At 42.0% G+C, this 24,503-nt stretch overlaps 1 protein-coding gene across 1 annotated transcript in view; it reads left to right on the plus strand.

Moving 5' to 3' along the window:
- The window catches only part of LOC124556472 (succinyl-CoA:3-ketoacid coenzyme A transferase 1, mitochondrial), a 99,410-nt gene extending 75,186 nt beyond the window's left edge, over positions 1 to 24,224 (plus strand). Inside the window, exons 10-11 of the mRNA XM_047130426.1 lie at positions 8,539 to 8,729; positions 23,352 to 24,224. Of these exons, the coding sequence (XP_046986382.1) occupies positions 8,539 to 8,697 (159 nt within the window). The 3' untranslated portion in view covers positions 8,698 to 8,729; positions 23,352 to 24,224. The remainder of the gene's footprint in view (positions 1 to 8,538; positions 8,730 to 23,351) is intronic.
- The last annotated feature ends 279 nt before the right edge of the window (positions 24,225 to 24,503 follow it).

The raw sequence follows: 24,503 nt of genomic DNA on the forward strand, positions 1-24,503 counted from the left end.
ACTGACAATTACCTCAAATCTTTTCAGAGACTCTCGCACATTTTGTTGGTGACATAATTTTGTACTCACAAAGCAGATATGACTGATATCTCCTGCAAGGTGCTAGGACCCAGCTGAAACAGGGGGTTTCTTAAGATTCATCTCTGACCTTCGATGTGACGATTGGTGGCTCAATTAAAGAAATAGTGAAAAGGATTAAACCTGCATCATCAGGTGGATTTTCATGTATTAATATGAAATGTGTGTTTTTTGTTACACTTCAGAGTAACCTGTAGTACTATCTCTAGTGATCAGGCCCCTTTCTTAGCCATAACACAACACTTCGTAAACAGTGAAGGTAATAGCAAAATGGAATTAATAAGATACAGTTGCAGAAAGTTTGGAACCTGTTTCAAAAGAAGCTACCATTTAGAAAGTGATGGTCAGAACTTAATGCAGGCATGCTGAAAGCTGTTCATTGTTGTAGAGCAATAAATCATTTTAGCTGCTAGTTGCAGTGTGTGGTGATTCAAAAATAAAGTACCATTTCTGATGAAGGGCCTGATGACAAGAAGTCCTAGAATAAAACTCTGTAGGTGGTAAAAATGCATGCATGGAAATGGACTATTTGGTGGAAGCATACGCACCTGCTGCCTGTGATAATGTTTAAAATGCATCCAAGCATTGGGCTCCACATGATGCAGCAGAATCATAAAAATGTTTATTTACCCACTTCACGGTAATACAGGTTTTATGTCGTAAGAAGTAGAAATGATTTATGTGCTTTTTGAAAAACTCATTTACCTATGTAGACATTAAAGTCTGGTAGCATCTGGGAAGGTTTATTTTTTTCTGAGTAGGCACTATAAAATTTGGAGTTATGCAGATTTGTTTGTTTTGTTGGATTTGAATATCAGGAATCAGTTTCTGGGCAGTTAGATGATGTGATTAAAGCCAAACCCAACTATCATCTTCCACATTGCAATGACTGTTCCTGCCAACGTAACTACAGTAGGTGGCTCTGTCCTAAATTTCTGTAACAGCAAATAGATACCCCCTGCAGATATTTGCCAACACCGGCAATGGCAACTTTCTTCCCTGCTTGGTAGCTTTGGATATGAACAGTTTTGTTGGTTTAAATATAATTGAATATGTCAAAACCACTTTCTTAATGTTAAGCTCTCCATGAGTCCATATGTGGTCCTCAAAATGTGCAGTGTGCCTCCTCGTTGCAGATCTTGTGCTGCAAACTAATCACACAGTTTGTCACAAGCATTTACTGTGTAGAACCAGATGATGACAGTGAAATGTATTGCACCACCGTTACTTACTGAGGCTCGGGAGAAACACACGAATTCATGACGAAATAATTGTACGAAGAACCGCCTCTAAAAGGAAAATGAATGAGATATAATGCATTAATAATAACATTAAACAACATAGTGAGGTATTTTAATTGGATCACAAACTGTAGAAATAATTTTGTGCAATAAATGTGTGATAGAAAAGTCATGATTTTGAAAACAGTTGTATGCCTCCATTGCTGTTGTGTGTGAAACGCAAATCATGGACATTTCTGTTGGAGCATCACTCGACATCATTAAAGCATTTTATACCACCCAAAGTGATTAGCAGTAGCAGACACCTTTGGTAAGGGGAAAGGGAGCACAGCATTGTCGCAGCAGCTGCTGCCGGGAACTGGTAAATGCGTTCTGGATATTGTGGCATGTGTGGCATTCAGAGGCCGAGACTTCCTCCAGGAAGTGCCACAGTATTTAGTGTTGCCAGATTGTGCATATTGCTGGACTTGGAATATTTATCAGTGTGCCCAGGTTATATGCCCTGGCTCACAATTAGAGCAGAATCAGGCTCTGCGGCGGCTGCCCACTGGCCATGTTTTATGTCAAAAAATGTACCTCTTGCTATCCAATTATGCACTCTGTGAGGGGCCCTGCATCATTCCCCCTCCGCCTTCTTGACTTCTTTCTTTCCTGCTCCTCTTCCAATACTGTCACCAAAACCAAAGTTAGATAGTTAATATACTGCAGTAAGTCCTTAAAAGAGCCAAGGCTGATTTTGTTCCCTATCCTTGTCAAATCTGTGTTTGTTCATATCTAGTGTATCTCATCATTGATAGGACCTTTTTATAGGTTAGTGTGACAAAATTAATGTATTATTCCCATGTCGTCCAGATACATAAATATTCTTTCTACTTGCAACCATATCAAAACTGAATAAATTTTTTGAAAGTGCTTGGAACAGCCTTTATTTCCATGGGCTTCCTTTTAGCTTGACCAAATGAGTTGTCCAGTTGAATTCAAAAGTAAAATTCGTGAAAAGCTCATAAATTTTTATTAGAATACTGGAGAAAGGGTCAATGTATAAATGCCATAAATAAAACAGGGTCACAGTATAAATGCCATAAATAAAACACCGGAAACTCTGGAAGGAATATCAGCAATGTAGGAAAAAGACAGATTACTACTTACTGTAAAGAAAACTCGTTAAGTTGCAGACACACACACACACACACACACAATTAAGACACTTACATTAAGCTTTTGGCCACAATCTTCATCAGTAAAAGACACACACACACACCATTCATACACACAAACATACACACAAACAAGCACACTTCATGCACACATGACCTCCAACTCCAGCATATCGGGCCAGAATGCTACTATCAAATGGGATCCAAGCAGCAATCTGAAGGGGGCGGGGAAGGGGATGGTATAGTAGTCTACAAGTCGGGAGAAAGATGTATGCTGTCCATTGGAGTGTACAGGGACTAGAATGCCAACATGCGCAGTGTCAGGAGGTTGTGGGATAGGGAGGTGGGGGGAAAAAAGGGGCAAAAAAGGAGAGGAGTGGGGAAAGACGGGCAGATGCATTGGCAGAGGGCAGCAAATAAACAGGATGGGAGGTGAGAATGGGAGGAGATGATAGAACATAGGTGGAGGGTGGAGGGTGTGGGGACAGTAAGTTAAGATGGGTTGAGGCTGGGATAATTACGGGATTGGAGAATGTGTTGTAAAGATAATGCCCATCTGTGCAGTTCAGAATAGCTGGTGGTGGAGGGAAGGATCCAGATGGCTCAGGTAGTGAAGCAGCCATTGAAATAAAGTGTATTATGTTCAGTTGCATGTTATGCCATATGGTGGTCTACTTTGTTCTTGGTCACAGTTTGGTGGTAGTTGTTCATCCTGGTGGGCAGCTGATTGGTAGTAATACCAATATGAAAAGCTGTGCAATGATTGCGGCAGAGCTGGTAAATGACATGGCTGCTTTCACAGGTGGCCTGGCCTCTTATGGGGTGGGATAAACCTGTGACAGGACTGGAGTAGGAAGTGCTGGGTGGGTAGATTGGGCAAGGAATATGATCCTTGTGGCAAGGGGTTAGGATTGGGAGTGGCATAGGGATTGACTAAGATGTTGTGGAGGTCGGGTGGGTGATGGAACACAACTGTAGCAGGGATGGAAAGTATCCCGGTAGGTTGTCACTCATTTCAGTGCATGACGATAGGTGATCAAAGCCCTGGCAAAAGATGTGGTGGTTGTTAGTCTGGTACTGAGCGCCGCGGGTTTTGAATCCACGCCAGATGGCATGGACCTCGATTACCACTAGAGGTCTCTGCAGCTGTTGTGCTGTAAGCCGTGGCTGCGCACGCTCCTGGCTTGCATATATTGTGAGGGGCGCCACTGTGGAGCCCTTGGTCCCAGCAGCCAATAGCAGCGTACCCTATCATGTATTTAAGCGCCTGCCTCTCTCAGTGAGGCAGTCTGATACCGGCGTGAGTCTCTAGATATCTCACTTACAGACATCGTGTTTACTTTGCTTATTTCTGTGTACTAGTGGACATTGTTGACTTCGTGAGGTTTTTGCTTGTGACCCCATTGCTTCTTGCGTGTTGTTGTTGTCGTCGTTGTTGTCGTTGTCGTTGTTGTTGTCGTTGTCGTTGTTGTTCTTGGTGTCTTGCTCGGTTGTCTGTCGTTATGCGTGTCCATCCTTTCCCGTTCGTTCATCTTTGTTGTTCGCGGGCAGCTCATGTTCAGTCCCACCGCGCTTTCAGTCATTGCCACCCTGCGATCAGAGCGGTCAAAATTACAACAGTTGGAGTCCAGGGTGGTACTGTGTGATGAAGGAGACACTCCTTTGTTGCTTGTTCTTGAAGGTGGTGGGAGGATTGGGGATGTGAGGGGATATGGTACAGGAGATATCACTGCAGATACACCATTTCCACGTGGCGAGACTGTATGGGGGAGATTTTTTGGTGTAAAATGGATGACAGCTGTTAAAATGTGGGTACTGTTTGTGGTTAGTGGGTTTCATGTGGACAGAAGTGCGAATGGAGCCATGTGATAATTTATGCAAGTGTCTTTTAATGTACCTGTCTGCAACTTTAACATGTCTTCTTTACAGTAATTTGCAATATGTCTTTTCCTACATTGTTGAAATGTCATAAATAGATACATCTCGGACTTGGTACAGTTAACACTTTCACCACCATATGCATTACATATGATGCACATCAGTTTTCTGTTTTCACCATGTGCATCATATTAGATTACGTGAGGGGTTATGAGTGTTTGCATGTGGTAAATATACAATCACAGCTGTACTGAAAGAAAATGGGTGCTACGTTCTACTGACCAGTGAAAAAATTTCTGTGATGTTGGTTTTGTAATGGCAGCACTGGTTGACAGGCAATTTTCACGTGATTACAGTGTGTTCCTTACCAGTACTGGCATTTTATTTACATATGCAGTGTTGTGTAGTTCTCGTTTCCAACAAGACATTGTGGTTGTTTGATGAATAATGAATTCACAAGAGGATCGAATCTGAAAATGGCTGGAGGAATAGAGTTTATCTGTTGAATCACTGTTCGGAAGTGGCAGTTATTCTGACCCAGACTATCATGCTCCTTACTTGAGCAAGAGTAATAGTGAAGAAGAAGTAATTCCATTGAAGAAACAAAAGAAACACATGCTGGTTACGAATGATACATCCACAAATGAGTCAAATGAAGGTTCATCTTTCATTGACGAGTACAGTGAAAGTGAGCTGTCACCTGAAGATGTCTTGTACTGATGGGCTCTCTACTTCACGAATGAAGTGGTCTGATGTGCAGGCAAATATAAACAATTTTGTTTTTTTGGGTAACAGTGGTGTAGTCAATCCACTTTTGGGCAGTCTTCCTGCAACAAATATTCATCCAGTTGATCATCTTCCCCGCCCCTCCCCCCTCCCCCCCTCCTTGCTCTGAAGAATGTGCAGTTACGTATTATGGTGAACAAAAGATTGTTAGTGGAATACTACAGGGACATTATTCTATCATCAAGACTGACTTTATGGAGTGATATCAGCATTGATGATTTCAGGAAACTTACGTTGTGGCTAGGGCTTGATAAGCCAACAATGGAGGGTTATTGAAGCGAAAATCAGCTTTACAAAAACCAAGTGTCTTCTACTATGTCCTGAAATATGTTTGATTTGTTTCTGTGTTGCATACATTTTTGTGACAGTGAAAACATAGATGAACATGAAAAAGTGTTAAAAATTAGGAAGATTGTGAACTGTCTGAACACAAAATTCCAGGAAGCTTTCATTCCAGGTTAAACTGTTCATACCAATGAAACAATGGTTCCATTTGGTGAAAGTTTACACATTCATCAGTACATTCCTGGAAAACATTTTAAATACAGGATGAAATGATATGAAGTGTGTGCTGTAAGTGGATATACTTGGAATGTTAAAGTGTATTGTGGAAAAGACACTAATGCTATAGACATAACAATTGTCATGTAGTTATTGGAATCACTTTTGAATTCTGGAAGGATACTCTTTGTGGATAATTTCTAAACTTCTATTAACTTGGTGCACATACTGCTAGAAAAAAAAGCTCATCTGGTAGGGACCCTCCATGAAAAAAGAAAGGGAAATCCAAAACTATTATCATAAAAATATTGAAGACGGGGGAATGGTGGTTGTGAAAAGCAACACAAAGGTGATTGTTAGAAAATGGCATGACAAGAGGAACATCATTTTTTTGACAACCAAACACAAACCTTAGCTTGTGACAGTGAAAACAAGGAGAGATGAAGTGAAAAAACTAAATACAATTGTGGATTACAATACACCCAGATCCTTCAATGATTTTCAGATCAAAAGAAAATCTATGGAAGTCAATTAAGTGGTTCTTCAAAGTGCCCTTTGAATTACTTTTCAATACTACTCTTATAAATGCTCGTACTTTGTATGTTCAAATTACAATGCAAAAATGGGTATCATTGCTTTCCATGAGGCTCTTGCAAATTAGTTGCTTGGGATTGACAATGTTAAGGAGACACAAGTGAATGGTACTCACAAACTGGTTGAAACTGCAGTGAGACGACGACGTAACAACTGTTACCAGAAGCAGATTGTTGAAAGCATGCTATCAAACATAGCAAGCAGTGTCATTGAAATTTCAGATTTGCCCTCTGAGTTTGATGTGCATGGACTGTTCTTTTTTTTTTTTTTTGCGATGTACAAATGTCTAAAAATATAAGTTTTTTATTTTGTTAATTGAAGCAATTATATAACAGGTAAATGGAGCTTTTATTTGCAATAATATCTTTATCAGATACGAGTGTGTGTCACGAGTGATGCATAGGGCCATATAAAGCTTCTAGCTGCATCTTAAGTTTAAAATGAGCCATGTGCATCATATTTGATCACACCATATTTATCAGGTTAAAACCAATTTTTTACAATTTCATGAATGATCAGATATATTAGCTTTCAATTTTCTAAAATAATATTAAGGAAGAAAGTCATGGCCAAAATAAAAAAACTACCAAAATTCAGCACTCGCATTCGGGAGGACGACGGTTCAATCCCGCGTCCAGCAATCCTGATTAAGGTTGTCCGCGATTTCCCTAAATCGCTCCAGGCAAATGCCGGGATGGTTCCTTTGAAAGGGCATGGCCGACTTCCTTCCCCGTCATTCCCTAATCTGATGAGACCGATGACCTCGCTGTCTGGTCTCCTTCCCCAAAGAACCCAACCAAAATTCTGCCACCAGTCAGTGTTAACAGAAACGGGTTATATAATTATATGGAATTTTTACCATGCATGTAGCAATGGAAGCAGTTTTGTTTTCAGTCATTAGATATTTTTCACCATCTGGTGAATTTGCAATTTGACTAAATGATTTTTGTCCATAAGTATGTAAAATTTGGAAGATAACCCACATTCAAAAGCTGGAAGGTGCTACTGGATAGGCCACTTAGGTTTTTTTAGTATTATTTGTCCACTTACAAGGGGAGGCCGCCAATTGTGAAATTCAGATTCGATTCATACTGCGCATAATAAAAGCTCATGGCCAGAGGTGTAATGTGGCAAAGCACCAAGATGCATTTCTCAGCCGTTGTCGAGAAAATCGACAGTTAAAAGAAACCGTTGCAGTGAAATACTCTCTACGATTAATAATTCTCTACAGCGTCGTGGCGCAGCGGTAAGCGCTCTGGTTCGTAATTCGAAGGTCGCCGGATCGAATCTCACGCTATGCAACCTTTTTTTTTTTTTTTAAAATTCAAAAATATATATTTCCCGGCAATCAGTTGCAACAATTATGCATATAATAAGTTGTTGAAAGTCGTTTGTTGTGGAAAAACTGGCGACTTCGAACATCGTTATGTTTTCCGCAAACAAAGTTGTATTTCACAAATGTTATTAATTGTCTTCATAATGTTAACCACGCATAGTTAACGGAAGACGTAGAAACTATATTCCAAAACGAATACGTATAGCGTAAGTCAAACGTTCGAGTTAGAATAGAGACCCCACGAACACAAATTTGCTGTGGCGGGTATGAAATATAAACTCAGTTACTCGCTCATTACACTTGAATGACAGATGTTGAATGGGCCGAAACGAGCCGCCGCATAACAGCGTAGTTGCCTGCTAACTTCGAAAGAAGGTAGATGCGGTCCCTAGCGCAACTTATAACATTGTTGAAAATCAGTGCGGACGGGAGAGCTTTGGAACACCCTGTTAAAAAAAACGGAAAAATGGAGGCGGTACAATTGGAGAGCGATCCGCCTTCACCAACGTGCATAAGCAATTCATTAATTTTTTTTATATATATATATATATATATGAAAAAAAACTAATAATAAAAAACATTGCGTGGCGCGAGATTCAATCCGGCGACCTTCGGATTACGAACCGGAGCGCTTACCGCTGCGCCACGACGCTGTAGAAAATTACTAATCGTCGAGAGTATTTCACCGCAACGGTTTCTTTTAACTGTCGATTTTCTCGACAACGGCTGAGAAGTGCATCTTGGTGCTTTGCCGCATTACACCTCTGGCCATGAGCTTTTATTATGCGCAGTATGAATCGAATCTGAATTTCACAATTGGCGGCCTCCCCTTGTTAGTGAAATTTAAGTATCCATTATAAGTAAAATTTATCTATTGGGTTTTGTTAATAACAAAGAATTTTTTCCCTAGGTGTATATATTTCATGTGTTTTATGAAATGTTGTAGTTCATAAAAAATCTGTTATAGGGTGTTTTTGAGGTTGATGCAGAAGATGGTTTGACACTGGTTGAAATTGCAGAAGATACAACTGTGCCAGACATAATACAGGCCACAGGATGCAATTTTGAAGTATCATCAGATCTGAAACCAATGGGCAGAGTGAAAGTAAATGTTGAAGATGAATGACACCTCTTATCACATGCCTCACGTAAAAACAGGTATAATGACTGCTGTAATTTGTTTTTCCTAATAGATGATTGTTATTCCTTTGTTTTTACATCACTAGAATGTGTTGTTTGTTTGTTTATTTCTTGCTGGAGCTGTTGTCTGAAGTTATGTTTCATCAGTTGGAATATCAATGAGAAATTATCCATATGTCTACATTTTTTATTTTTTGCTTTTGTGAAATATTTATAGGTTCATTGCAGAACAGGGACACAAAATACGTGAAAAGGTCAAAAGTCCTAAACATTAAAAATTTCATTCAGAGATGAACGTAAGTACAATGAGCAAAAAGTTCACAACACTGAAGGTATATCTGGGAGAGAATGGAACCTATCCGACAAATGACTAATAGTGGTGTAGGTAAACATTTATTGTCAGAGCTCGTAAAGAATAAATTCTGAAGCTACCATGTGTCAGAGTAGGAAAATGAAGACATTTTTTGTAGGTTCTCTTTGTGAAGCCTGCTTTGTGCTAAATCTGTAGCCGACCACCATTTACAGCCCGCGAGAGCTGGCAAACCACATACAAGACACAGTCCCCATTGCACCCCCCTCAGATTTAGTGATGAGATGTCCCTGCAGATAGTCCATCAAAAACTGACCACATATCAAGCATGAAAACAGAAAGAAGGTGTACTGAACTACGAAAAAATAATTAAATTAGAAATAGTGAAACGTTCAAGTTAAAGATGAGCAGCATCGATCTTAGTTGAATTGGCGCTGTCTTGGTTATGGTATTGGGCTGTGAAGGAGAAGATCCATGTTCAAACCTGTGTCCTGTCCTGTTATATTCTTTTTTCACAAAATTGGGAACTATCTGTCCAGACATAGATGTGTCTGTTATCTGTATTCAGATTTGTGTCTGTGTCACGGTGTAACGTCCGTTAACAACTACGAAGTGTAACAAAGGGAACTCCAGGCATATGTACCTCCTATTTGTTCTACACAAGTACCACATGTTAGGACTCCTGCGTTCAATTTTGGAAGTTTTGACTCTTGAATTCCTTTATTGTAAAACAGTTCACACCCGTCTATTTGTTGTTTTTAATTTCTGTGATAAGTCTGTGTGACTGCTCTCACTTTATCATGTTTACTTGTGATGGTAATATGTTCTTACCACATGACTGGTGATATGTAACCAGTGTATGGTATGACAATTCGCAAGACTAAAGAAGAACAGAAACGTCAATGACTGGACAGACAGTTCATAAACTATGGATGGGGTGGGGGTGGGGGTGGGGGGGGGGGGGGAGGAGGGGCGAATAATGAGGAAAGAGATCTTGCTAAACACAGCTCACTCTGTTCATTCACAAAATCCAGAGTGTTGTATATAAGGGTTCATATATCGATGCTGTGTTTCTTAACTTTTGGAAGGCAATTGATACAGTTCCACAGTAACATCTACAGAAAAAATAAAAGCTTTCTGTGTATTAGATCAGATTTTAAGGTGCCAGTGGAAGAAAGAACAAACCCACAATTTAGCAAGGATTAGTTTGAACACACAGTCGATTGTCACATTTTCGAATGCATTGTCTGCTGTATAAATTGCGAAGTCATATTGTATTAATTTTCTTGTCACTAAATTTAACCAAATGTGTAACATGCAATGACACACCATAGGCTCTTGTGCATTAGCATTTTCTCCCACCACCCCCATCATTTGTGACCGGACTCTGGACTTACTAGCAGACAGAATTAAACATGTTCTTAATGGAACATAATCAAAAGACCTGTGGGGAATCAATGATTGGTGCAAGGACCAGCAGTTGATTCTCAAAATAACAAATTTAATATATTGCACACAAATAGGGTCCCCCTGCAAGTCCAGGGTTAGATTAAGCCCAAGGTATTCCTACTTGTTGTAAGAGGTGACTAAAAGGAGTCGCACACGTTTCGACCTTTATGTGATGGTCCCCTGTCGGGTTACACCTCCATCTTTCTAAATTTTCCCGAAGAGTGAGCCAATTGGGGAAAGGCGCCTTGCATAGTGTGTCGTGTCCATCGTGCATAGAGATCTTCAGCCCACTTTCTTGTCGTCGCATTGCAGTCATGCTCATTCTCCATCTCTTGCGTGAGGACATCTTCCTGGGTGCGTTTTCCACCATGCACTATGCAGTATCTCTTTCTGCACCAACAATGACCCATGGACTTCTTAGCACCTCATATTCAGCACAGTAGCCAGTCCGTTGTGGTGAGGCCGCCATGTACTCTGTTGATTGTAGCCCCCTGACAACACAGGGATTGTTCTGCTGATGCCTGTGCCATTAACTCTCCACATATGCTATGGAGTAGATGCCCATCTCCTTGGGGCATCGGGACTCCCGGCAATGGTCAACCTGCCAGGTGGCCCTTGCTGAGGCTGGGTGGCACCCGTGCAGAGGGCCCATGGTCGGAGTGGGTGGCATCATGGCAGATGACACACCATGAAGCATAGTATGTCATCTCTTGCTGGTGGTCCACCACCAGCAGTCTATAAGTGGGCAAAGTCCAACTTCAGTGCTAAGAAATATGACCCCAAATCGTTCCCCTCCCTGGCCACACCATGGTAGGAACGCCAGGCTAAGGAAGGCAGTGAAGCTTATTCACCCCAGTACCTCGTATGTACGAGAGTTTATGGGGAATCTTTCATGTCCATGAAGCCTCAGTTTTTTGTGGAGCATTTGGAGGACAAGTTTGGGGAGGTGGAGGGCTTGTCCAAAATGTGCTCTGGGTCAGTCTTGATAAAAGCAGCATCCTCTGCCCAGTCACAGGCATTACTCACTTGTGACAAGTTTGGGGATATTTCTGTTGCCATCACACCCCATAAGAGCTTAAGTATAGTCCAGGGTATTATATTCCACAGGGACCTTCTTTTGCAGCCTGACAATGAGCTGCGTGCCAATTTAGAGCGGCAAGGTGTTCATTTCGTCTGGTGCGTCCATCAGGGTCCGAGGGCTAATCAGATTGCCACCGATGCCTTCATCTTGGCCTTCAAGGGTGACACATTGCCCGAGAAGGTCAAGGTGATGGTCTAACACACGCTGTGATGTCAAGCAATGTATCCCTCCCCCAATGTGGTGCTTTAAGTGCTGGAACTTCGGCCATATGTCTTCTTGCTGTACTTCCAGTGTCACATATCGAGATTGTGGACGTCCATCACATCTCAATACTCCATGTACCCCACCTCCCATCTGTGTCAACTGCAGAAAGCATCTTTCACCTTGCTCGCCAGACTGCAGGATTTTACAGAAAGGGAGGAAAGTCATGGAATATAAGACCCTGGAGTGACTGATCTACACTGAGGCTAAGAGGAAATTTGAGGGCCTACATCCTGTGGCTATAACCATCTCTTACGCCGCCACTACGAGAACAGTTGGCGCCCCATCAGTTCCTCGCATTCCTGTTGCCTCTCAGAACTGGGAGACTACACCTGCCCCCGTGACGGTGGGGGGCACTTCCCTCCCTGTTGCTCCCGCACCATTTACTTCGGGACGGGAGCAACATCCCCCCAACCATTGAGGATTTCAGTCCCCACTTCTGTGCCAGAGAAGCATAAGGCTTCTTTGACTCCTCTCACTAGAAAGGAGTCCTTTGGGTCACTCCCTTACCAGGTTTCTGCTAGTGGGAAAGATGACACTTGCCAGTGGCTGAAGAGCCCAAAAGTAGCTTGTCACAGGGCTTCATGCTCATCCTCAGTCCTGGAGACTGAATCAGTGAAGTCCTCCCAGCCAGGGAAACATAAGGAGCAACGAGAGACATCAAAAAGAAGGTTCCCAAGACCAAGGGAATGGCAGTTGCACTCACACCACCACTATCTACAAGCTGTGCGTCTGTGGATGAGGTGGGGATTCTGGCAGTTTTTTTCACTGCCTGGCTGAGCTACCGCAACTGTTAAGTTTTACACCTGCTTTCTGCATTGCCCTAAATGGCAATGCGGACCCCTGCCCTCCGCGGCTATAAGAGATACTACAGGAACCGTAGTGACTATAATCGAGTGTCGGGTGGAGTTTGTGTTTATGTCCTAAACTTTGTCTGTAGTGAAACTGTGCCCCTTCAAACCCGTCTTGAAGCTGTGGCTGTCAGAATAAGGACGACACAGGAAATTACTGTCTGCAATGTATATCTTCCTCCAGATGGTGCAGTATCCCTGAATGTATTAACTGCACCGATTGATCAACTTCCTAAGCCTTTCCTACTTTTGGGAGATTTAGCGCCCATAACCCCTTGTGGGGTAGCACCGTGCTTACCGGCCAAGGCAGAGATGCCGAAGCTGTACTGTCTATTTGACCTCTGCCTCTTAAATACTGGGGTCGCCACAAATTTCAGTGTGGCTCATGGTAGTTACTCGGCCATTGATTTATCAATTTGCAGCCCAGGACTTCTCCCATCTATCCACTGGAGAGCACGTGACAACCTGTGTGGTAGTGACCATTGCCCCATCTTCCTGTCGGTGCCCCGGCATCAGGCCCATGGATGCCTGCCCAGATGGGCTTTAATCAAGGCAGACTGGGAAACTTTCACTTTAACATCGATGTGATGGTTAAGCAGGTGATTACAACAATAGTTTATGTGGCAGAAAATGTGATCCCTCGCTCTTTAGGGTGCCCCAGCGGAAGGCAGTCCCTTGGTGGTCACTGGAAGTCGTTGAAGCAATTAAGGAGTGTCGGCAAGCTGTGCAGCGGCATAAGCGGCACCATGCCCGTATTCGCCAACTTATAAAACGATGGAAGCAGGACAGTTGGGAGAGATATGTCTCAACCATTGGGTGCCATATGTCACCTTCGCAAGTCTCGGCAAAGATCAAATCTCTTTTCGGGTACCAGACCCCACCAGGTGTTCCTGGTGTTAATATAAATGGCATGTTATCTACTGACACAAATGCGATTCCTGAGCACTTTGCTGAGCACTATGCTCTAGCCTGTGTGTCAGAGAATTACCCCCCAGCCTTTCTCACTCTCAAACGGTGGCTGGAAGGGAAAAATCCTCTCATTCACTACATGCCACAGTGAATCCTATAACACCCCATTTACAGAGTGGGAGCTCCTCAGTGCACTTGCACATTGCGCCGACACAGCTCCTGGGCCAGATCGGATCCACAGTCAGATTATTAAACATCTCTCATCTGACTACAAGCGACATCTCCTCATCATCTTCAACCAGATCTGGTGCGATGGCATCTTTCCATCACTATGGCAGGGGAGCACCATCATTCCGGTGCTCAAACCCAGTAAAAACCCTCTTGATGTGGATAGCTATCGGCCCATCAGCCTCACCAATGTTGTTTGTAAGCCGCTGGAGTCACGTGGCCTACTGGCTCCATGTAAGGGCAGGTCCGCAGGGTCGCTCTACCACTGATAATCTTGGGTCTCTCAAGTCTGCCATCCAAACAGCCTTTTCCAGATGCCAACACCTGGTTGCCATCTTTTTTGATTTACGAAAAGTGTATGACACCACCTGGCAACATCATATCCTTGCCACATTATATGGGTGGGGTCTCCGATGGCCACTCCCGATTTTTATTCAGAACACTCCATACTTTCTATGTCCAAGTTGGTGCCTCCCATAGTTGCCGCATATCCAGGAGAATGGGGTCCCGCAGGGCTCTGTATTGAGTGTATCACTATTTTTAGTGGCCATTAATGGTCTAGCAGCAGCTGTAGGGCAGTTTGTCTTACCCTCTCTGTATGCAGACAACTTCTGCATTTCGTACTACTCCACCAGTATTGGTATTGCTGAGCGGCACCTATGGGAGCCATCCGTAAGGCGCAGTCATGGGCTCTAGCCCACAGTTTCCAGTTTTCGACCGCAAAGTCATTTGTTATGCACTTCTGTCGGCACCATACAGTTCATCCAGAACCAGAAGTTTACCTTAATGACGATCCACTCGCTGTAGTGGAGACATATCGATTCTTAGGCCTCTTCATCTTCGTCAGCTTAAGCGGAAGTGCTGGCAGCATCTCAATGCCTTCTGCTGTCTGAATAAAATCAACTGGGGTGCAGATCGCTCTACACTGCTGCAGCTCTACAGAGCCCTTGTTCAATCCCGCTTTGACTATGGGAGTCTGGTTTATGGTTCAGTGGCGCCCTCATCATTGCATGTATTCGACACAGTGCTTCACTGTGGCGTTCGCCAAGTGACAGGAGCTTTTAGGATGAGTCCCGGGACCAGCGTCCTTGTGGAGGCTGGAGTCCCTCCATTGCAGGTTAGGCATGCACAACTGCTGGCCAGTTATGTTGCGTAAGTTCGTAGTTGTCCTGCACATCCGAATCACAGTCTCCTTTTCCCACCCACAGCGGTTCATCTCCTGCATTAGCAGCCCAGCTCAGGGCTTCCAATTGCAGTTCGTGTGTGATCCTTTCTTTCAGTACTGTAGTCCCTGCCTTTACCACCTATACTTGAGGTCCATTCACGTACACGTAGGCCATGGCTTCCTCTGGACCTTTTACATGGTACTAAGGACTCAGTTAAGCCCGTGGCTCTCCGCTGCCATTTCCTCTTGATTCTTGACGTGTACCGAGCCACGAAGTGGTTTACATGGACTGCTCGATGGCTGATGGTCACGTCTGCTTCACATATGTCCATGGAGGACATATTGGACAGCATTCCTTGCCCGATGGCTGCAGTGTTTTCACTGCCGAGCTGGTGGCTATATCTCGTGCTCTTGAGCACATCTGTTCATCCCCTGGGGAGTCGTTTCTTCTGTGTACTGACTCCTTGAGCAGTCTAAAAGCTATCGACCAGTGCTACCTCGCCATCCTTTGGTAGCAACCATCCAGGAGTCCATATATGCCCTGAAACGGTCTGGTCATTCAGTGTTGTTTGTCTGGACCCCAGGTCAAGTCGGAATCCCAGGCAACAAACTTGCTGACAGGCTGGCCAAACAGGCTATGCCAAAACCACTTGTGGAGATCGGCTTCTCTACAACTGACCTGCATTCAGTACTAGGCCGCAAGGTTTTGCGGCTTTGGGAGACGAAATGGCATAACCTCAGCATGCACAACAAACTGCGTGCCATTAAGGAGATTATTAATGTGTGGCAGTCCTCCATGCGGGCCTCTCGCAGGGACCCTGTGGTTCTCTGCCAGCTTCGCATTGGCCATGCTTGGGTGACACACGGCTACCTCCTGCGCCGCAATGACCCACCTCAGTGTCAGTTCTGCACCCAGCTGACAGTGGCCCTTGTCTTGGTGAGATGTCGTTCTTTGGCTGCCCTGCGACGCACTCTTCAGTTACCAGACTCGTTGCCTGACAAGGCCTCATTGGCTAATTTAGTTTTACGTTTTATACGTGATGGTGGATTTTATCATTCCATATAAGTTTTAGCGCACGTCCTTTGTCCCTTTGTGTTGTCGACTCTAATGCTTTTAGGGTGGATGTTTTGATGTGTGTCAGAGTGGCTGGTTCTCCTGTTATTGTGCTGTACATTTCCTTTCTTTTCTTCTTTCCGTTGTGTAATTATTTTACCGGGAACAAGGGATTGATGACCTCGCAGTTTGGTCCCTCTCCCCCCCCCCCCCCCTCCCCTCCCCTTTTAAATCAACCAACCAATACAAGTAGGGGAAGAAATCCCTTACTGTCCAATTACGCTGTTGGCGATAAACCGCTGGAAACAGTAGCAACTTCAAAATATTTAGAAGTAATCATGCAGAGTAACCTGAAGTGTAAATGAACACACAAAACTCATTGCAGGAAAAGAAGATACCGAGCTGAGATTCGTTGAAAGAAACTTCAGGAAATGTAAGTCATGAGTGAAAGAAGTGGCTTACAGAACAGTTCTATGACTGATGTTAGAGTATTGCACATTAGAGAAGATGAAACAAAAAGGCAAATTTTATCATGGGATCATTTAGTAAGCACAGAAACATGAGAGATGCTCATTAAACTGTAGGTGACATGCTACAAGAGAGACATTGTATATCATGGAGAGGTTTACTGTTGAAATTCCAAGAACTTAGGTTCAGAGGAGAGCTGGGAAACATATTACAGACCTTGGTCATTTTTGCACAGAAAATCAAAATTACCTGTGCTGCAAAATTACAGGTAATCGTGGACTCGCAGATTGTAAGTATTTTATTTGTAGGAACAGTAAACAACCAATCAGTTGCAGAATGGAAGGTTTATTAAAACGCCTTTACCATTGTTTCAGTGTTTCGAAAACCATAGTCTTCAGGAGGAAATACTGACAACTGAATTGCATGTTGTGGTAAACGTATGTTAAAATATAGCTGAAAGATGCCTGTCAACGCACCTCTGTCACAACGTGTAAGCCAGTTGTCAGTACTTCCTTCTGAAGAAGACATTTTTATAAACACTGAAACCATGGTACAGGGGTTTTAATAAACCTTCCATTTTGCAACTGGTTGGCTGTTTACTATTTCAACAGAAAGATTTCATCCTACATTTGCTGCTCCAACCATGTTCAAAATTTTAAAAAGACAGCAAAAGAATTGTTTATTTTACAGCCAGTTTCAATGGTTTTTTTCCGGTATAGTAGTTGTTATTTACTGATTTTGGTGTCTCTTGCCAATTCTTGTATTCGTTTTTGACTTCTTATTTTTGAAGTACTGTATGTTTGTTGTTTTTCTCTCATTTAGCTGTTTTTGTGTCATGCTGAAATGAAAATGAGTTTATCAGTTTTATTGACAACACAGATCACATTTATTGAAATTTCTGGAAAAAAGAAACCATTTATGTTAAACCCTTCAAATCCAATAAATTGAAGGAAAAATGTCTATGCAACGACACACTGTGGAAAAGTTCTTCAAAAGAAAGCATTGTCATAACTTGAAAGTTCTCTTCTGAAACACAATCCTGTTAATAAATCAGCACTTTACTATTATGTGGAACCAGACACCTGTTTTCTCTATTTTTCCTTCAAAGTATGAGACAGCTCATTACTTCCATATTTCCTGCTGGCGGGGAAAGATGCTTTTGCACTAAATTACTTAATTACAAAGGAATAGATATCTGTTTATAACATCTAAATGACTGAGATCCACCATTCTAGGTACACTTAATGGCATGTTTGCCATATTGGCATAAGTAGAGTTCATCATTATCATCCCACGGTTGCTAGGGCTGTGAAAACAGACTTGCGTGGATCTTGGGCCATAAGAGTTGCTAGCTTACTATGAAGGTGCAATTCAGTGTTTCAGGTTTTTCCTTCATGTCCGCCTGAAGTATCTGTCGCATTATGTTTTTCAGCAGTTTGCTGGTTTCATCACGAAACATTCCTTTTTGTGGTAATGAAGGAAGTTTTTAGTCTGGAATAGAGATAATAGTTTTATTCAGTGACTTTTTTAAAAATCCAATCATACTGAAAACTATGGAGTTTGGAAAGATCATTAATGTGATGCACCAATTAAACTGCATATTTTTCTAGTAAACAAGTACAAACACAAAAAGCGCCAAACATGGCACTCTACGAATTTGTAAATCAATATGGTGCCTGTTCAGTTTGCTTTTATCTTTTATCAGCGAACCACAACACAACACAGGACACAAAAGTCGTGCAAACATATTTCCGTTGGTATAACAGATCTCAGAGAAATGCTGCAACACGTGTGGCATGGACTTGAGTAATGTCTGAAGTAGTGCTCAGGGGAATTGACACCATGAATCCTGTTGGGCTGTCCATAAATCAGTAAGACTAAGACAGGGTGGAGATCTCTTTTGAACAGCACGTTGCAAGACATCCCAAATATTCTCAGTAATGCTCATGTCTGGGGAGTTTGGGTGGCCAGCAGAAGTGTTTAAACTCAGAAGAGTGTTCCTGGAGCCACTCTAGGAATTCTGGACGTTTGAGGTGATGCATTGCCCTGCTGGAATTGCCCAAGTCTGTCGGAATGCACAGTGGACGTGAATGGATGCAGGTGATCAGACAGGATGCTTATGCACATGTCACCTGTCAGTCGTATCTAGATGTATCACTCCAATTGCACTTGCCCCATACCATTAGAGAGCCTCCACAAGCTTGAACAGTCTCCTGCTGACATGCAGGGTCCATGGATTCATGAGGTTGTCTCGACACCTGTACAAGTCCATCCACTCGATACAATTTGAAATGAGACTTTTCCAACCAGGCAACGAGTTTCCACTCATCAATATTCCAATGTCAGTGTTGACAGGCCTAGGTGGGGGGTAAAGCTCCATGTCGTGCAGTCATCCAGGGTACACGAGTGGGCCTTCGACTCTGAAAGCCCATATCAATGATGTTTTGTTGAATGGTTCACACAATGACACTTGTTGATGGCCCAGAATTGAAATTTGCGGAAGGGTTGCATGTATGTCACGTTGAACAATTCTCTTCAGTTGTCATTGGTCCCGTTCTTGCAGGATCTTTTTCCGGCCAGAGTGATGTCGGAGATTTGACGTTTTACCAGATTCCTGATACTCACAGTACACCTGTGAAATGGTCATATGGAAAAATCCCCACTTCATCGCAACCTCGGAGATGATGTGTCCCATCGCTCATGCGACAACTGTAACACCATGTTCAAACTCATTTAAATCTTGATAACTAGCCATTGTCACAGCACCAACCTATCTAACAACTGCCCTTGTTGTCTTATATAGGCATTGCTGATCGCAGCACCATATTCTGCCTTTTGACGTATTCCTGTATTTGAATACACATGCCTATACCAGTTTCTTTGGCACTTCAGTGTAAGATGAAATCAACAAAAGTAAAACAAGGATAGTGGAGTGTAGTTGAATTAAATCAGGTGCTGCTGAGGGAATGAGATTAGGAAATGAGACATTTAAAATAGTGGATAAATTTTTCTATTTGGGCAGCAAAATAACTGAAGATGGCCAAAGTAGAGAGGATATAAAATGTAGACTGACAATGGAAAAAAAAGCATCTCTCATGAAGAGAAACTTGCCAACATCAAATAGAGATTTAAGTGTCAGTCGGTCTTTCCTGAAAGTATTTCTGTGGAGTGTAGCCATGTATGGAAGTGAAACATGGGTGATAAACAGTGTAGACAAGAAGAGAATAGGAGCTTTTGAATATGGTGCTACATAAGAATGCTGAAGACCAGATGGGTAGGTCACGTAACTAATGGGGTGGTAGTGAATAGAATCTGATCAGATGGTAGGACACATTCTGAAACATCAAAGTACCACCAATTTAGTATTGGAGGAAAGAGAGAGAGAGAGAGAGAGAGAGAGAGAGAGAGAGAGAGAGAGTGGAGGGGGGGGGGGGGGGGGGGAGAGATCATAAAGAGAGACAAAGATATGAATATAGACAGCAGATTCAGAAGGGGAGGAAGAGGGAAGTTTTCCAAAACTGAAGACATTTAAACAGCATTTCCTGAGTGGCTCCATGACCAAGAAGTGGGTTTCTGTTGTCAAAGAACTGAGTAATTGCTATTATGTTCTAGCAGTTGTTTAGAGATATTGTGACAATATTGAGAAATTTTCATGTATCCGGTCACTTTGAAGTAAAGTGCAGCATTCAATAAAAGGTACTTGGTCTGCTACGATAATGAGTAACTTACTTTTTAAAGTCCCCTCGTCTTCAGTAGTCATTTACCTGGGTCATTTGAAGTTTTAGAATCTATAAGAATCCATCATAACACAAACAAAATCTTTACAAAAGATACCGTACCAGCAGTGGTTGCCAGGGCTGTAGAATTTATTTATAAAGAAAAAAAAAACCTCTTGTTGAAAAATATAAGAAATTGAAATCTACCAGTGGTCAGCTGCAAGTTTTCAAAAGTGCAGATGAAAATGTGGGGACCATGTAGTGTTACTGTAAATTCGATGGCTGCATGTTTAGCAAGATATTAGAAAGATTGTTACCGAATACAAAGAGTTTGATTATTTGTATAGGATTTTTTTTTTAAATTGGAACAAATTCATCTGGGTAGTAGTCATCCATTCACAGTGGCATGCAATGCATGCTGACAGACATTGAGAACTGGTCATTATGGATAAGTCGCAGACTGGTTTACCCCACCAATGTTCATACTAGGCATCTGGAGCATTGTACAGATGGCTCTTTCTGTTGTATACAACATGTGACTGAAATTGGAAGTTCAACAATCAGGTCTGTCGGGTTTTTGTCATCATTTCCCCAATGTGTCTCTGCCTATCAGAATTCACACTGCGCCCCTCCCCCCCCTCCCCACCCCACCCCACCCCACCCCACCCACCCCACCCCACCCTGTTTCCCTACTGCATCTTCTCAGGATGCCCCCCCATCCGTCTTAGCAGCCACTCAGAAAACACCCCCACCCCCCAGAGTCTCTCAGGTGCACACACCTCTTTGAGTCTCTGATATCACACAACACATCCCACATCCTCCTCCTCCCCCCCCCCCCCCCCCCCTCCCTGCCCTCTGATTTTTCAGGTTTTCTAGGCAAGTCACTAGCCTGAGTGTACATGAGAACAATTGTACACATCATGCGACCACACTACTTAAGATTAATCAAGTTGAAAAATGTGGTTTTTAACTCGTTCTTAATTGAAGAACCAAATGTTGTAATGAAAGGTAGTTTCCATGCCAAATTATTCTATGAAAGTTCACTTTCAATATGACCCCAATACTTTCTTTTTTTCTACAAGGAAAAGAAAGAGGGTTTTGTAGGGACTACTGTTTGCAGTGCTGGTACTTAGTTGTCGTCAGTATTTTAATGTGACTGCAGCTGAATTTGCTCACAGTGGAAAGTACTACCCTTCCATTTGGTTAAAGATGTACTGTGCACTTGTTCATCATCATATTGACAGTGTTTAGACAGTATACAGTGACTGTTTACTTTTAAAAATGGCATTTCTGCAGCAGATATTAATTGCTAATTACAGAATGCTTATGGTGATAGACACATGACTGCAAATAGTGTGGCAATAGTCACTGGTCTGCTATTGCACAAGAAATCAGGAAGGCTGTAAGTGACGATTGTCAGTTGACTCTCATGAAACTACATACAGGATGTGATTCAAAAGTTTCAAGACTTAACTCAGAACTAGAAATTTATTGGACATTTAAGTACAGCAGACTAAAATTCTTCAAAATATGATCCTTCAGCATCAACACAGTGCTGCCATCACATCTTCCACTGTTCGTAGCCCTTCTTGAAGGCCTCGGGCATCATGCTGTCAATGGCTCTTGTCGAAGCCTGCTGGATGGAGTCGAATTGCTTCCCTTTTAGGCCTGTCTTGGTTTGGGGGAAGAAGAAAGTCACTTGGAGCCATGCCGGGGCTGTAGGGTGGCTGCGGCGTCACATTGAACTTGACCATAACTTCGGCAGCAGTGCTCGACGTGTGAGCGGGCGCGTTGTCATGGTGGAGAATCAAATTGCCCTCAATTGCCGGGCGGACGTGGTGAACTCGATCCCTCAAGTGGTGGAGCACTCCAGCATAAAAGTCACCTTTGACATTCTGTCCACGAGCAACAAACTCCTTGTGAATCACTTAAAAAAAAGGTATACACTTCACACACGACGGAAGCAGTTTGCCATTCTGAGTTTTGATGCTTTGACTCAGGATCGTACTTGTAGACCCAGGTCTCATCACCAGTAACCACTTCTCCAGAAGGTTCGGATCAACATTCAACTGTTGGAGCATTTCCTGGCAAACAGTCATGTGCCGTTTCTTCTGATCCACCAACAAAACTTTTGGCACACACTTTTCGCATCATCAAATTCTCCATCACAATCCTTCACACTGTACTCTGACTGAGTCCCAGTTCATCAGCAATTAATCTAGTACTAAGACAATGGTCATTGTTTAAAAGTTCCCGCATTCTTTCCAAGTTTTGATCCATTTGGCTTAATGATGGCCTCTCAGAGTGGTCGTCATCTTCAACATTCCCACGCCCATCTTTGAAACATTTGTGCCACGTGAAAACCATTGCACAGGACATGGCTTCTTCCTTAAAAGGCCTCTTGAATCATACCGAGAGTCTCCGTGACGGTTTTGTTCATTCGCACGCAAAACTTTATTGCATAACAATGCTCCATTTTTGCCTCTCCCACTTTTCGACTGAAGTCAATGACGTGCACTCACGCTGCAAGCGATGCGCACTCTCCAGGGTTCTGGAGGCAACTACCACAATGTTTGTTCGTTCCCTGAGACCCCCCACCACTTCCCCGACCTGACAGAACCGGTCTGCGCGTGCTCCTCTACTCAGAAATGAATCAGTTGTGAAACTTCTGAATCACAAATTGTATGTTTTTTCACATCTTTTGATGGTCTCTACTTTTGCTTAAACACATGAAATGGTCTATAATACTTGCCACACATAAGATTAGTGCAATATTATTCTATAGACAGTTCTTATATAAATTAAATTGAGGAATTCGAAACCCATAAGTATTCACTGAATAAAAGTGTCAATGAAGATAAGAGTTCCACAAAACTAAAACTGTAGCAAATGGATGTTGAACAACAATTTTTTTTGACATTCTGAAGATACTGCTTCTCCCAGTAGTGACAAAATTCTGGCTTTCACTGTAGCAGTACACTAATTTTACTGCTACAATTACTGAGTGAAAAGTCCCATTCTGAAATACATTTCTTGTTGTTTAGGGTACTGAATATTAATTTTTCAGACATTTTATGAGAAAAAACTCTATTCCTCATGAGAGGATGAAATTTCAACTTGTGTAAGATGGGCGTGATTCTTGTTTCAGATTCTGCTAAATCGTTACTCAACAAATGGCAGATTCCTGTCTTACGTGGTGGTGATGATGATGAGAATAAAATGGTGATTATAATTATAATGATGATGAAGAAAATAGGATGGTGATTATAATTATAATGATGATGAAGAAAATAGGATGGTGATAATGACTGTAAAATTGTGTTTGTATGCAACACAAAACAACCTGGTAATTGAGTGAATGTTGAGAAAAATTTCAGTTTTGGAAATGGCTTAACATTTATAAAACCAGGACTGAGTGAGTGGGTGTAGTTACTTTTGTCATTTCATTGGAGAATTGAACTAGTTCTTTGTCTTAAGACTAAGCAATTTATAATAAATGTTCCAAGTTGAAACTTGGTTTTATTGTTATATAAAAGATGCAACTACCACAGCAATTTGTAGATTAAATTGTTCTGCATTGTGGCATTGGTCACTGAAGTCAGTCATGCTCACATTAACTCATGTGTTACAGTTTTCCTTTTTGTAACATTATCACACTGTTTAGATCATTTTGACATTTTAATACTGTCATTTGTCATTTAAATCTCATGATGGGACATGGTATTTTGTTTTAGCCTGATAAATTTCATTTTTGACACTACAGTATGCATATTAATAAAACAATGACATTTTACGTGAATAAAATAATCTACTTTACCATAACTGTGAATTGATGCTTAATTTCCATTTTGTAAGATTTTTAAGAAATGAACTATATTGTAAGACTGAGAGAAACTATAAAGAAATTTAACTTTTGTCATGCCTCGTTTGTATATAAAAGCAAGGTGTTGCTTCAGATTATGAAAAATATTGTTACAAAAATCTGTATTTTTTTTATAATAAAGTTGACTGAATAATTTTAGATACTGCAACTGCTTATATAGTTTCATAGTTAGTTTTAAGCATTTCCACTTTGCACGCTTCAAAATAATGTACATGTCTTACATTGGTGACAGCTGTTATTTAGAATTTTTTGTAGCTCTCCTCATTATTCCTGTACAGTCCTTTTGTTTAAAGCAGTGGTAAATATCAGTGGAGGAAAAATCTGTATGATCACAAAAACTTAATATATTAAACCAAGTGAGGTGGTTAACATTCTGGATTCATATATTGCAGAAGTACTAACAACTGCTCTGTTATC

The sequence above is a fragment of the Schistocerca americana genome, chromosome X, assembly GCF_021461395.2.
Source record: "Schistocerca americana isolate TAMUIC-IGC-003095 chromosome X, iqSchAmer2.1, whole genome shotgun sequence".
Lineage (NCBI taxonomy): Eukaryota > Metazoa > Arthropoda > Insecta > Orthoptera > Acrididae > Schistocerca > Schistocerca americana.